Source organism: Agelaius tricolor, unplaced genomic scaffold (genome assembly GCF_023055355.1).
Source record: "Agelaius tricolor isolate 1412-34295 unplaced genomic scaffold, bAgeTri1.0.p SCAF_18, whole genome shotgun sequence".
NCBI lineage: Eukaryota > Metazoa > Chordata > Aves > Passeriformes > Icteridae > Agelaius > Agelaius tricolor.
In genome coordinates this window covers 11,611,968-11,624,868 of record NW_027269278.1, presented here as the reverse complement: position 1 = coordinate 11,624,868, position 12,901 = coordinate 11,611,968, and the positions used below count along the sequence as shown (strand labels likewise).

The window sequence follows — 12,901 nt, the reverse complement described above, 5'->3', positions numbered from 1 at the left end:
GTAATAGTAATGCTTACCTTGGAGATAGTGAGAAAGAGTAATATTGAAGATCTGGGTCTTATTAATGACATTTCAGGGGCAGTCAAATAATCCTCACCATAACTGCTTCTGGGGTTTTTTTATATCTTCTCATTTTCTGCATATTAGAACTAGTATTAACATCATGTTAAACCTGTGTTTAAGAGTTACAGATCAACAGTTTGAATTTTCCTCTGCTCGCTCTCTTTTCACCAACCCAGCTGGGTTACAGGGGAATGGGAGCCTTGCAGCAAATCCTGTGGGAAGACAGGATATCAGGTGCGCTCTGTGCGCTGCATCCAGCCCCTGCACGACAACACCAACCGCTCTGTGCACACCAAGTACTGCAACAACGACCGCCCCGAGGGCAGGAGGCCCTGCAACAGGGAGCTGTGCCCGGCACAGTGGAGAATAGGACCCTGGTCACAGGTCAGTCTCTTCCCGGAGGTCTCAAACAACTAATTCCTGTCTGGTGGAATGAGCACGACAAGTAATGCCACCCCTGTATTTGTGAATAGATGCTCTGTGAATAGATGGCTCGCATGGGCAGTTGTTTGTTTATTGCTCAGACCACAGCTCGTTCTTGGAGTGTTTCACAATTACTGGTGTACCACAAGAAGCAGTGAGTGGCTCTCCCTTGTGCTTCATCACTGCAGTGGTTCAAATAATGTACCATGTCAGCTTGAATCAAGGGCAGTTTATAATGGAAAAGCTAATTTCTGATGTGCTGTTGGCAGAGGGTGGCTGGGGTGTAACTGGTGCCTGTCCTTTCAGTGCTCTGTCAGCTGTGGCAATGGCACCCAGGATCGCCCGGTCCTGTGCCGGACCAGGGACAATGTCATCGGCCTGTGCAAGGACAGCAAACCAGAGAGCGTCAGGATCTGCAGACTACCTCCCTGTCCCAGTAAGGGCTTCTCCTCAATAGCTTCTCTTACTTGTTGAAAAAATAATTATTTAATTATTTGCAATGCCTTCATTGAATTGATACTTGTGTGCTATGCCTGTCGGGGTGAGGGCACTTCTCCATAGTCCCTGTTTTGAGTAGAATTCCACATGCGGAGCTGCTGTGTGGCTGATGGGCTTCTTGGGCACTCTTCTCCTGCTGGGGAGCACTGCTTGGCCCAGAACAGCCTGAGAGCCTGGGGCAGACCTCAGCACAGTGCTGATGGCCAGATGTGGCCAGAAGCCAACAGCTGCCCTGGGAGAGGAGCAGTGCCTGAGTCCAGCCCTGCACCTCTGAGACCTGTGGGGCTTGGCAAGGGGCTGCTGGGCTGTGGCGAACCAAGGATGCCTCTTTGCTTTCCCCACCTCCACCAACAGTTCCAGGCTTCTTTTTCATTCTGTCAAACACAAGTTATCTTCAGGGGTTATCTAACTCAGTTTTTCTGCAGAGGTTATCTAACTCCATCTTTAGAAGCTGTAATTAATTTTTTCCTCCTTAATCCAGGGCAATAAGGCCTTTATCCTTGTTAGCTTTTCAGCTGTTTGCAAATTATATTTGTGAGATCATTTCACATATTCCTGTTATTAAGTCATTCATATTCTTCTTTTCCTGATGTATTTCTCAGGGTAGCTTTTGATTTCTAATTAATTAGAAGCAAGCTGTCAATTATAGTATCCAATACAAAGATTTTAATGAGGCACTGTAACTAAACTAGACTGCATGTCTCTGGGGATGTGTGACACTGCCATGAGAAGTGCTGCTGGAGAACTGGCCCTTGGGCTGTCTTCAGTGTTGGCTGTGAAGTGCTGGGCATGAGCTGTAGCAACCTCCCCAAGCAGGTCCTTTTGCCCAAAATCAGCTTGGTTATAATCTTTCCCTGGGCTCCTTCATAACTAGAGCCCACTCACTCTCTGAACTTGTCCCCTTCTGACAGGACAACAATTTAATGCTGCCTAACATATGTTGTGTTGCATCTTTTTTTTTCCTCTATTCAAGGAAACGTTTCTGATCCTTCAAAGAAAACCTACATGATACAATGGCTGTCAAGACCCGATCCAGACTACCCCATCCAGAAAATATCTTCAAGTAAAAGACCCATTTATAACTCTGCCTTTGCCCTTAAATGCATGCCACATCGAATGTGGACTTTGCCTTTTGCTCTCTTCTTCTCTCTATGCGGAAAGTTCCCTTGACTTTGCCAAGTTTAAATCTTGGGCTGAATCTGTTTTTTCACACCAGGCACTCGGTGCTCGGTGTCTTTCTTCTCTGGAGCTTGCATAGCACTGGTGGTGGAGGTCTTGAAGTGTTGGATGTGTGAAGTTGGATCTCCACAGTATGTTGCAGTCCTCTGAAAGGGAGCTGGGATCGGTTTGCTTGTTGCTTGGTGGTGGTGAAAAAAGGCTCTTACTGGTTCCTGATGTTCAGTTTGATAGCAAAACTGAGAACTTATTGTGAATGTGATCACATCACAATAATGACACCTTGTAGTGCTAAAGTTCTCCTTTATCTAAAAACCCGAAATCTCGTAACTCTCTGGTTTCAGTTCGCTGACAGGGTAGTCTGATGAGTGGAAGAATTTTTTCATTCCATTTTCCTTTGCGGTGCTTTTGCTTTCCTCACCCTTGCTGCTCATTTTTTATTCCTGACCCTCACCTTTACGTTTGTGACTCGTGGAGGGCTCACTGGGAAGCAGAAGCTGAGTTTCTGTTGGTACTTTCCCTGCTGCTCTGATGCCATTGCTCTGGCCACACTCCTGGTGGTCGTTTGGAGGGTTTTTCCTCGAGAAAAGCTGCGTTCATTTTTTCCATCGCACAATTTTTGCCAGTTTTGCTCATTTTCACTTTAGAAACAAACCCAAAGCAGAGCAGGCATGGTCCATGGTGAAGGTGGTGTGGTGGTGTTTTCCTTGATGTGGCGGAGGCAATATGATGTTTTCATTGACTACGATGTCTCCAGCTGCTCAGCATGGAGCTGTTTATACTCATTACATCTCTGGTCTTTTTTCACCATGTGCATGTCTGACTTGACTGGTATGGTTGTGTGTGTGTGTGTGTGTGTGTGTGTGTGCGTGTGTGCTCTTAGATGTGTCAACTGGCAAACATAACAGTGTGAACTACTACAGAATTACCTCAATTTTTATTGCTTTTTTTGCTTAGGAGATGAATTTTAGAAAAATGCCTTAATGTTGAAATGTAAATGGCATTAATTTACCAGATCCAGCTTTAAATATGAACAGTACACTGGTACCTTGAGTTAATCTTCATATGGAGTGTTTTTACTTGAACGATAACTGTTGGAAGGCAGTAAATTAAATTGGAGGTTGATTTGCACAGTGCATATCCATATCTTCATCGAGACAGGATTGTGGCCTGACTTACTGAGATTTAACTGGCATTCGTGCTTCACCTTCCGTGTTTGTGTTGAAGATTTGGAATTCACAAGTCATAAACTTCTTTGTGACAGTCAGTACCAATAGTAGAAATGTAAAACTGCAGTCTTGGAGCAAATTACTACCTTATTGCTTTGATAATATTTTTTGGAAAAGTGGCATTTTTGAATCTTTGGGTCGTCAACAGTGTAGCACTTCAAACTTGTCATTATCATGTGATCACATATTTAAATTTTGCTGTTAATATTTCCTGAAACATGTTAACAATTTACATGACAAGGTGAAAAAGCAAAGACACGTATCTGGCACTGAATACTGTTATGTAAAATAATCGGTGTTTAACTGTATAAATATATTCATGACTGTTACCTTTAAATAGACAATGTTTAGTGATGTTTCAAGAGATGGGTGGCTATAGAGAATGGTGCAATAAGGTATCTGGGCATTGTGCACTATGTCTATATGCACTTTGGTTTATCAGGGATATTTTATTAGTGTTTTGTATGTATTTAACATAATATTAAAGATGTGCCAATTCAGTTTGCTTTTCAATATTTTTTTATGAGACTAATGTGTACCAAAGTGACTGTGAAACTGATTTATTTTTTTCTTACTGATGTTTTGAATATATACTTCCAGTCTGTCATGCATACTGCAAGTAAAAATAAATAAAAGTTCAGCAAATCTGGATATTTTGGTTTGGATAGAGGATCAAAATTTCATTCTGGCATTGAGAAGTTGCAGAGTTTATTTATACAACTTATCAGATGTCACTAAACTTATTACATAATGCAGTTTTATTTCCATGTATTGTTAAGCTTGACATTGCATGTTTTTGTTAGGAAAAAAGGCATTTTTCTAAAGGTGCTGTTACTGATTCTTACAAAGCCAAGAACGGACCTGCCTTGTTAAAATCACATTTAAATATTGTATCTGTTGGCTTTTATTATGGAAGCCATTTGGAGGAATATGCATAAGGGTCATGCATCACAAGGCAAAATGTTCAAAGGGGACTCTTATGGGGTGTGTAAAAATATAAATTGTATAGGCACATTCAGGCCTTTGTATGGAGCTGTGCATGTAGGTATGAACATTCCAGCTCTTAAAAGGCTGGTTTGAAAATCTCTCCAAAACCAAGGTACTATTCTTATGTTCCTAAGGAAGGAGTCATTCCTAATCTCCAGCAGTATTTCAGTTTAGTGTTTGAAAAACATGAAAAATACCTGGCCCATTCTAAAGTAGGAACTAGAATTTTGCTTTTCTGCAACAAAAGCAACAATCAGGGCACAGATACAATGTACAGGAGGTGTTTTCACCTGCCTCAGCCAGCACTAGCATTTTAAAGCAGCAGCATCAGCTATTATTTTATTTTAGACTGATATGTTTGCCAATGAAACACCCACGATGCCCTGTTTTATTAACTGAGGATGTGTGAAGAGGTGGCACCTACGCTTTCCAAGTCCCCTTTTATGGCTGAACCTGCTCTGCTTCTCTCCTTTGCTGTGAGGGTGCTGACACAAACCAGTGCTGTAGCAGGGGTTGAAATGTGACTCCAGGCTGAGAGCACGGTCTCACATGGGGTGCAGTCTAAATAAAAGCGAGTAATTGGAGTTACTCACCCTTTACTGTAAGAGTAGGTGGAAATGTAGTAGGAGCAGGGGGAGAGAGACAAGTGATTTCATCTCTGTCTCAGCACAGAGAAGATGTCACAGAGAAGATGTTTCATTAGTGATGATGCCAGGTGTTGGTCAGTCTGCTTTTCTCCTCAGCCCTCTCCTCTTCTACAAACCCTCTGATTCCTCTCTCAGCATGGGCTGCATGTTGGGATTTTTCCTTCACTGCAGTGCCTGGCTCCATTACTTCATCATGGAGGCACAGGATGGAGCTGAGGGGTGTCTGTGTGGGGCAGAGGACAGGCAGCTTTCTCTCCAAGGAACCTGCTAGACCCTCACCACCCATTCCCCACCAATTCATACCAATTCTGCCTCCCCTGAGCAGAAATCACAAGGGCTTGGGAATCTCTGAGTAGGCTTCCTGTTCTCAGGCAGGAACACTTTGACCACTTCACCTTTAATGCCTCTGCCTACAATTTGCCACCTGCATTTCAGCAAGATCAGGATCTGCCATAACACCATATAGTGCAAACTGTTGTAGCAGCTATTGACAGCTTAAAGCCTATAGATTATCATTCTTTCTCTTTTATTACAGTCATTGACACAAAAATCAGGACTTTTACTTACTCTCCCAGTCTTTAATGGGCTGGCTTGGCTCCATTGGACTGGAGTTTGTTGTTCCAAAGATATCAGCTCCCTTCTAGGAAGGAGTAGAAAAGCCTCATGGCACCACTTTTCTCTCAAACAGGAGACATGCTGAGAAAACACTGCTATTTTCAGAGTAGGGGTACCTGGCAACAATATCATTCTGATTAGTGGAGATGGATTAATTCTGAGAATTATACACATCAAAATAGGACTTGACTTTCCTGAGACAGTCTGGATAAATATATGTTACCCCTGACTGTGGTTAGTCACTGTTTGGTTGCAGAGAAGCATTAAAAGGAGCAAACAGGGAAAAAATAGATTTCTTAATATAAAACTTCATGACTTTGTGGGAGTTCAGTGTAGTTTTAGAAGCAGCACAGCACAATCAGTGTGTTTTAAGAATAAACCAAGACAGCAACACAATTCATTGTGGCTTTACGGTCTTAAGGATAGAGCTTCCAGGATGTGAAGGCAAAAATTCAAGTGTGATGGTCTAGAGCTTGGATGGAGCTGGTACATACAGTTCAGATCAGCTTTTGCAACTCTTGGAGTTGACTTTTAGGTTGAATATAAGCCTGCTTCTGCTTGTAGAAGGCTCATTTGCCAGTTTCCCAACCCACTTTAAATATCAAGCCCTCCACCCACTGCCAAAGCTTCAGCTGTGTTTCTTTTTCTGATTAATGTAAAGATGCTCTTTATTTATCTGTTCCCTTTTTCTCTTTCAGAAGATCATTGTCAAGGAGACAAGTCAATGTTTTGTCGCATGGAAGTTCTCTCCCGTTACTGCTCCATTCCTGGGTACCATAAGCTGTGTTGCAAGTCCTGCAACAACATGTACAGCAACCTAACAGAGGATGGCAATGTAACCAGTGCCAATGTAAATAAGAATAATATCATTGAGGAGGAGCTCCTGACAACCCTCAGCCCTCCCGTGGGAGTGCCCACCACACAGGCTGCCACCAGCCCTCCTCTGCTTTCCAAAACACGTGCACCCCCTTCCAATGCCACTGAGGAGCACCCAGAAATCAATGCAGTGGATGTTCCCTACAAAGTTGATGGGTTGGATAATGAAGTACCACAGCACAACATCATTACACGGAGGAGGCCTTATGAAAGGACAAGGAATCGAAGAATTCAGGAGCTGATCGCTGAGAAAATGAAAAGAGAGACTCTTAGGAAAATAAACTAAAATGGAAATATGGCACAAGCAACATTTTTCTCTTATAGAGATGTTACCAACATCATAATATTGGCCATCGTAGAGACTAAGAATGGGAAAAATCGAAGTGGTGCTATGGCAGAGATACCAAATTCTCAAGCCTACTATAAATAGAAATGACAGATTGTTTCATAAGTGCTAATCTGAACACTTTGGTGGCTAGGTTAGGTGTACAGGGTACAGCAGAGTATTAGTGCAATATCCCTACAGTGTCCCACTGAATCCAAACAAACCATGTTACTTAGGTCAGGTTAGCAGGTTTCTAAGGTTTCTTATGCCTATGCAAAACTGCTTGGGAATAGTAATGGGAGTCACCCTTAGTATGGCAGAAAGCAGTCCCAAGATGATAAATCCCTTTAACTCTGACAAGCAGGGGGTCAGCACTCCTGTGATGCTTCTGTGCCTTGCACAAACCCTGGCACTAACACAGCCAGCTTCGGGAAGGCTCTTGGGACATGCCAGGCTTGGTTTGGCTGACCCTGGCAGAGCTGCCTCTGTGGCCACAGCTCAGCATGTGCTCACGTAGCTTCCTGAACCAGGGCTGTGTAAGAAAATACAGAAAAAACTCTGTAGCCATATATTTATGTGTAAATTAAAAACTGACAAACAGTAGTTTACATACTTCCATAAACAATTTCAAAGGATTCTCCTAAACTTTTGGACATGTGCAAGACATTTAGTAGGGTAGATCTGGCCAACTTGGACTGACAACATCCTAGTCTTTCTGTTTACAACTATCCATATTTTTTATAATCTTTAGGTTCCTGTAATGCAACAGCCTCAGTGATCCTTATTGGTTGGTGCTTTTTTTATTGGTCTGATTTTTTTTCTACCCACACTCTGTTTAACTTAAATATGACTGGATTCTTGTTGTCTTTTCTTTGGTGCTTTGTTAAGACAAACTTCCCCCCCCCCCCCCCCCCACATAGGATGCAGTTATTTTTGAGGAATTAATGTTGTATTATCTTCCCTTCCTTAGAACAGCTTTATTGGTGCAGAAGTGAACAACTGTTAGCTGTGCCCTTACATGAACACACACACACATTGTGTATTCACAGCACCAGGTCTGCTAGAAAACTTTAAGATGTGTAACCTGACAACCCTTTGAGTACTTTTTTCCCCCCTCAGGGTCATCATGGTTTTCATAGGTCATTTTGAATTCTTGGTTGGAGAACAGAAGATGAACTCAGCTTGGCTCTAGCACTGCCGAGACAGGGAGCATGGACTGGTTCCTGCTGTGGGTGGCATCTGAGCAGATTTTTTCCTGGCTTGGATTCTTCCATTTGTTTCTTCTTTGCTGGTAAATCTCCTGCAGACTCCGGGGCTTCCCTGAAATCCTGTCTTTACCACTAGGTAGGTTTGGTGGCTCCAAGTTCATATTTTCCAGTCTGAGAGGAAGATCTCATCCTCCAGCCTGAGCTGGTCCTGGTCTGAAGCAGCACCAGCAATAAACCCATATATAGAGTCACAAAATTATTGGAAATGTGCTGCATTCCCAGCAATGTGTGAGCTCTTCTCTGGCCCAGCTGCTGGCAAAGAGCTTCACAGGTATTGCAAGGTGAAGCACGTGTGACTCTCTGTGATCGACCTTCTGCCCTTGATCACCATGAATGAATGAACTGCCCAGTCTCCTCTCCCAAAAGAGCCATTCCTGCTGGAAAGGAGGCAAGAGCCTGCAGGAACCTCAGGCTTTACAGCACTGACATGTGGGACTGTTTTGACCTGAAGTGTGGCCAGAAGTTTTTGAAGCACAAGCCTGGTCTAAGAAAAATTCTTCATGGAGCTACTAGCCCAAGCAGAGAAGGAATATTTTCAGCTGGGATCGTGGCATCAAGTGCCCCTTCTTACACAGGACCACAGTGATACACTTAGAGCAGCTCAGTGCAGGGATGAGAGATACACTGAAGACCAGGAAAAGCAGGGCTGGGAAGCCCAACAGGCCTGCTAAGAGTCCAGAGCATTAGGAAACATCTCCTGGGCCAAGCAGACGTGGCTGCAGATGTGGAAGCAGCAGCAAGCACAAGCAAAAATCTGTTCTGGTTTGGAGAAGTAAAACTCAGGCTGTGCAGTTTGGCAGCACAGTGGGAACAGTTCCACCACAGACTTTCACTGCTGGGACGTGGAGTGTTCTCCTGCAGTCCAAGGGTGCTTGTCCCTGGTGTCCTGCCCCTGTCCCAGCCCTGCTCCATGGCCTGCTGGCTGTCACACAGCCACGGTGGGCAGGCAGGCCCAGGCAGCCTCGTGCCAAGGGATTTGTGGTTACCTACAGATGGGACAAGTTTTAACAACAGTGTAGGGTCAGGTCACATCTGTGCACAGCAGCAATGCAGTAATGAGCACTGAAGGGAAAAAAACCTCACCATTCTATTTATAAGCAAGGGAGATGTGTCTAAATCAACATCATTCCAGCTGCTGTGCCATGGGAGACACTTCAGCAGCTCCCAGCCTGTAGTCAGAGTGTTTCTTGCCTTCCACATTTCCTTTACACAGATGTGGTTAGTACAAAACTCATCTTTTCCCCTTCAAGTCAATATCCTTTTAGCTCTGTGGACAATAAAAATAAACCACAACCCCCATTTTTTTTCGTAGACTAGGAAGCTCATCCAAGCATATGAAACTTAGGAAAAACTTTTACAAACCCAAAGATAGAAAGGGTTGGAGTTGGATTTACGCAGATGGGGAGGTAAAAGTTTGCTGCCTGGAGAGTACCAGTCTTACCCTCTGGGACTTCTTCAAGAACCATTGCTCCAATCCCCTGAGGTAACTCATCTAATAGATTCTGTTCTGCCCTAGCTTCTGGAATAGGCTTAGTCAACCAGGCAGTGTGAAGAAATACCACAGAAGGCAGTGCCCAGAGCTCAAAAAAGCATTTTTCCAGATAAAGTGGAAAGTTCTGCTGCCTCAAGGAGCAGGAACAGCCTCCTGGAAGGCTGGTCTGGTGCTATGTTAGGTCCTGTGTTCGTTAGGAACCCAATGCAATGCCTTGTGCCACCTGCATTTTGGAAGGGCTTGTTCCCTTCTCAGTCTCACCTTTTGAGAGATTTAATTTTAATTGTTTCTCAGTGGTTTAAATTCTACTGAATATTTCTCTAGCTGTTTTTTGGGGCACTAAAGCACTAAACTACTTGAGGCAGCAGCTTCAGTCTGCATTGCACAAGACATCAAGAGACTGATGGACAATTTCTTTAAGGAGCAGGAGCCACCAGCTGCCTTCTCTTCACACTCTTCCTGAATGAGAAGGGGGGAAGTTAAGTCTCTTCAGACCAGAAAAGATGCCCTCTTTTCAAGCTGCCATGGGTTCTTCAGAAGGTGTTTTTTTCAGCAGTTCCCCAAGAACATGTATATCATTTCTACTGGAAAACACAACACCAGGCTCTAGTGATAAAGAAAAAGCAGCCCCAGACAAAAGGTGGGGGTTTGCTCTCCTGAGCTGATCTCATTTCTGAGTCATGAAGTGGAAAATTTGGTCATTTTTTTGTTTGGTTAAACTTGACAACTGTTTCATCTTCTCTACAATGCTGTAATTGGGCAAGAGCATCATCACAGTGGATCTTCTGTAACCAGTTTGCTGTTGCCCAGGTGCTGCATTTTCAGACATAACAAGCAGAAAGCAATATTTTAATGTAACCTAATCCCCAGAAACTAAAGCAGGTTTATAAACAAATATATTCCTGCAGAGACCATCTCAGAGATCTGAGAGATGAAGTCATGTGCTCCCACAAAGCAATCTATTTATGATCTCACATGCAGGTACAGTTTTCTCAGTTGTCATTGTTCTGGCTGTCTAAACTTAAAATCCAAGTGACAGCTTCTCATGAAAAAAGTCCCAAACAAATTCTGGTTTCTTTGGCTTCAGTCATCTGCCATTTTTTTCACCATCATTTCTTCTAAAATTTCTGTTACCTATTATGAACGCATCACTTTTTATATCCATATATCCATTCAATATTTAGAGTCTCACAACACCTCCATAGAATGCTTTCAGATATTTTGAGAATTCTAGAAACGGTGCTTTACCAGTACTCAAAGGGGGTTTTATTTTATTTTATTACATAATGCATTTAATATCTTATTTACTCACCTACAATGCACAGTATTAGATATGTTCATCTGAATATCTATATGCAACTTCCATTCACTTTCATATGCCTTAACAGAAATTGCAATAAATAGCCATTTCTTGTATATTAAAAATGTATATACAAATTAGAATCTTTAATTTTATAATTTATTAAATTTAAATGTCCATGTTCTTTTGCAAAAAAAAGTGTTTGGCTTTTCCCTGTGCTTTTTTCATTGAGTCAATGTTTTGCAGAGATGCTAGAAGAGGAAGAACCAGCATCTTCAGATTCAAAACCAATTCAATTTCTACAATTTAATGAAGTGGGATTGGGATACACTTGCTGCCAAAGTCCTACATCCTTGTTACAACATCCATTATCCAAGGCTAAATATCATGAAGTCACTGGACCAAAACCTCAGTTGACAACTGCACAGAAATTAATCGAACTCATTTAAACCTGCTTGAGGCCCAAATCCATCCTGGTCCATGTATCATCTCTTTAAAAGGCTCAGTTATTTGGGCTTCTATTCAGGACTGATGAGTGAATTCTGCTTTGCATGTCCTATTGATAAAGTAATTGCTCCTTTCCATGAAATTCTTTGGCCCACACTCTCCTGCCATATCCCGCACGGGTGTAGCTGGGCTCCCTTTAAAGCATAATTGAATCTTTCTCATCTGATTGAAATTAGTTGTTTGAGGATTTGAAAGATCCCTACTCGCTGTGATTATTCAGTGAGCACCATGCAGGGCATTCAAGTCCAGCATTCTTTAATCAGGTAACGAGCCACCTCAACACTTTCCATCTGGAAAAGTCACTTACACATTTAAATGCCCCAATAAAACAGTGGACAAGCCCAAACCTGGGGTTCATTTACTGTAATAATTCATGCAGCATTTACAGCTGTGACAAGGGTTATATTTAATTGCCTTTTGCTTTTATAGATTTTGAGGTTTTTAGAGTGGCCATGGCAAAGGGTCTCTTGTCCACACCCCAGACACGAGGGACACCCAAGGTGGGCTCAGTCATGTCCAACACCTCTCCTTCCCCCTGGTCTTGCTCTCTCTCTCTCTCAAATGCAAAAAGCTGATACCCACAGGAGGCCTTCTCTTCCTCTCCTTGCCTACATCAGATTTTTATTCCTTTTCACCATCATCTGGCTCTGAGGAATTTTTTTTTTTAAAGGCAACTCAAGGAGCTGCAATTCGAGGCCAGGAAAGCAATTTTCAGATTATTCTTAATTACACCAGGCAGAAAGCAGCTCCTCCAAAGTGCTGTGCAAATTCAACTCCCCTTTCCCACAGCGAGGGGGGCTCAGGATGATTTCCAGGGTGTTCCCACAGGGTGTTCTGGCTTAACACTCAGCTTTGCTCAGAGGGGTCAAAAAAGGCCCCTGAGCCTTCCTGGGAGAGAAATGCCTGGAAATTCCCTTAGGGCTGTGTGTGTGTGTGTGTGTGTGTCTGTGTGTGTGTGTTCATTGCTCACCTTTGCTCTCCCCTGCCCCCTCCCCACCACCTTCCCTGTCCCTCCTCCTTCAGCAACTTCGCAAAGCTGAGCAGGGCCCAGAGCGGCGGAGCCACATCAGAACCACATCAAGCACTTCTAAATCTCATTAGAGGAAGGAGCAGAGCAGGATGACACGTGTGGGAGCATCCTTATCCTGGCTAACCCTCTGGGTTTTACGCTTCATCAGCAGAGCGCTCTCCCCAGCATCCCCCGGGATGGAGCCGGACCGCGCAGCCCCCGCGGCTCCCGGCAGGCCGGGGCCGCCTGGCCTCGGTGGAGCCGCCGCTAGGTGGTGGCAGGGCACAAAAAGTGCGATTGTGGAACGGCCGCTGCGCTGTGACCCCGCCGGGAGAATCCCCGGGTCTGGGGAGATGCGCTCGGGCAGGGCCGGAGGAATCAAACCCCCTCGGCCCAGTGCCCATCGCGGGTGGATGGAGCGGGAGATGCTGCTGGGCTGCACCGTGCCCTGCCTGTGGCTGGGGCTGCAGGAGGGATCCTGCAGGA

At 43.9% G+C, this 12,901-nt stretch overlaps 1 protein-coding gene across 1 annotated transcript in view; it reads left to right on the top strand.

Annotated features, from left to right (window-relative positions):
• Positions 1-11,028, top strand: part of ADAMTS2 (ADAM metallopeptidase with thrombospondin type 1 motif 2) — a 174,833-nt gene extending 163,805 nt beyond the window's left edge. Inside the window, exons 19-22 of the mRNA XM_071443303.1 lie at positions 240-447; positions 793-922; positions 1,958-2,047; positions 6,337-11,028. Coding sequence (XP_071299404.1) covers positions 240-447; positions 793-922; positions 1,958-2,047; positions 6,337-6,800 — 892 coding nt within the window. The 3' untranslated portion in view covers positions 6,801-11,028. The remainder of the gene's footprint in view (positions 1-239; positions 448-792; positions 923-1,957; positions 2,048-6,336) is intronic.
• Positions 11,029-12,901: the final 1,873 nt, after the last annotated feature.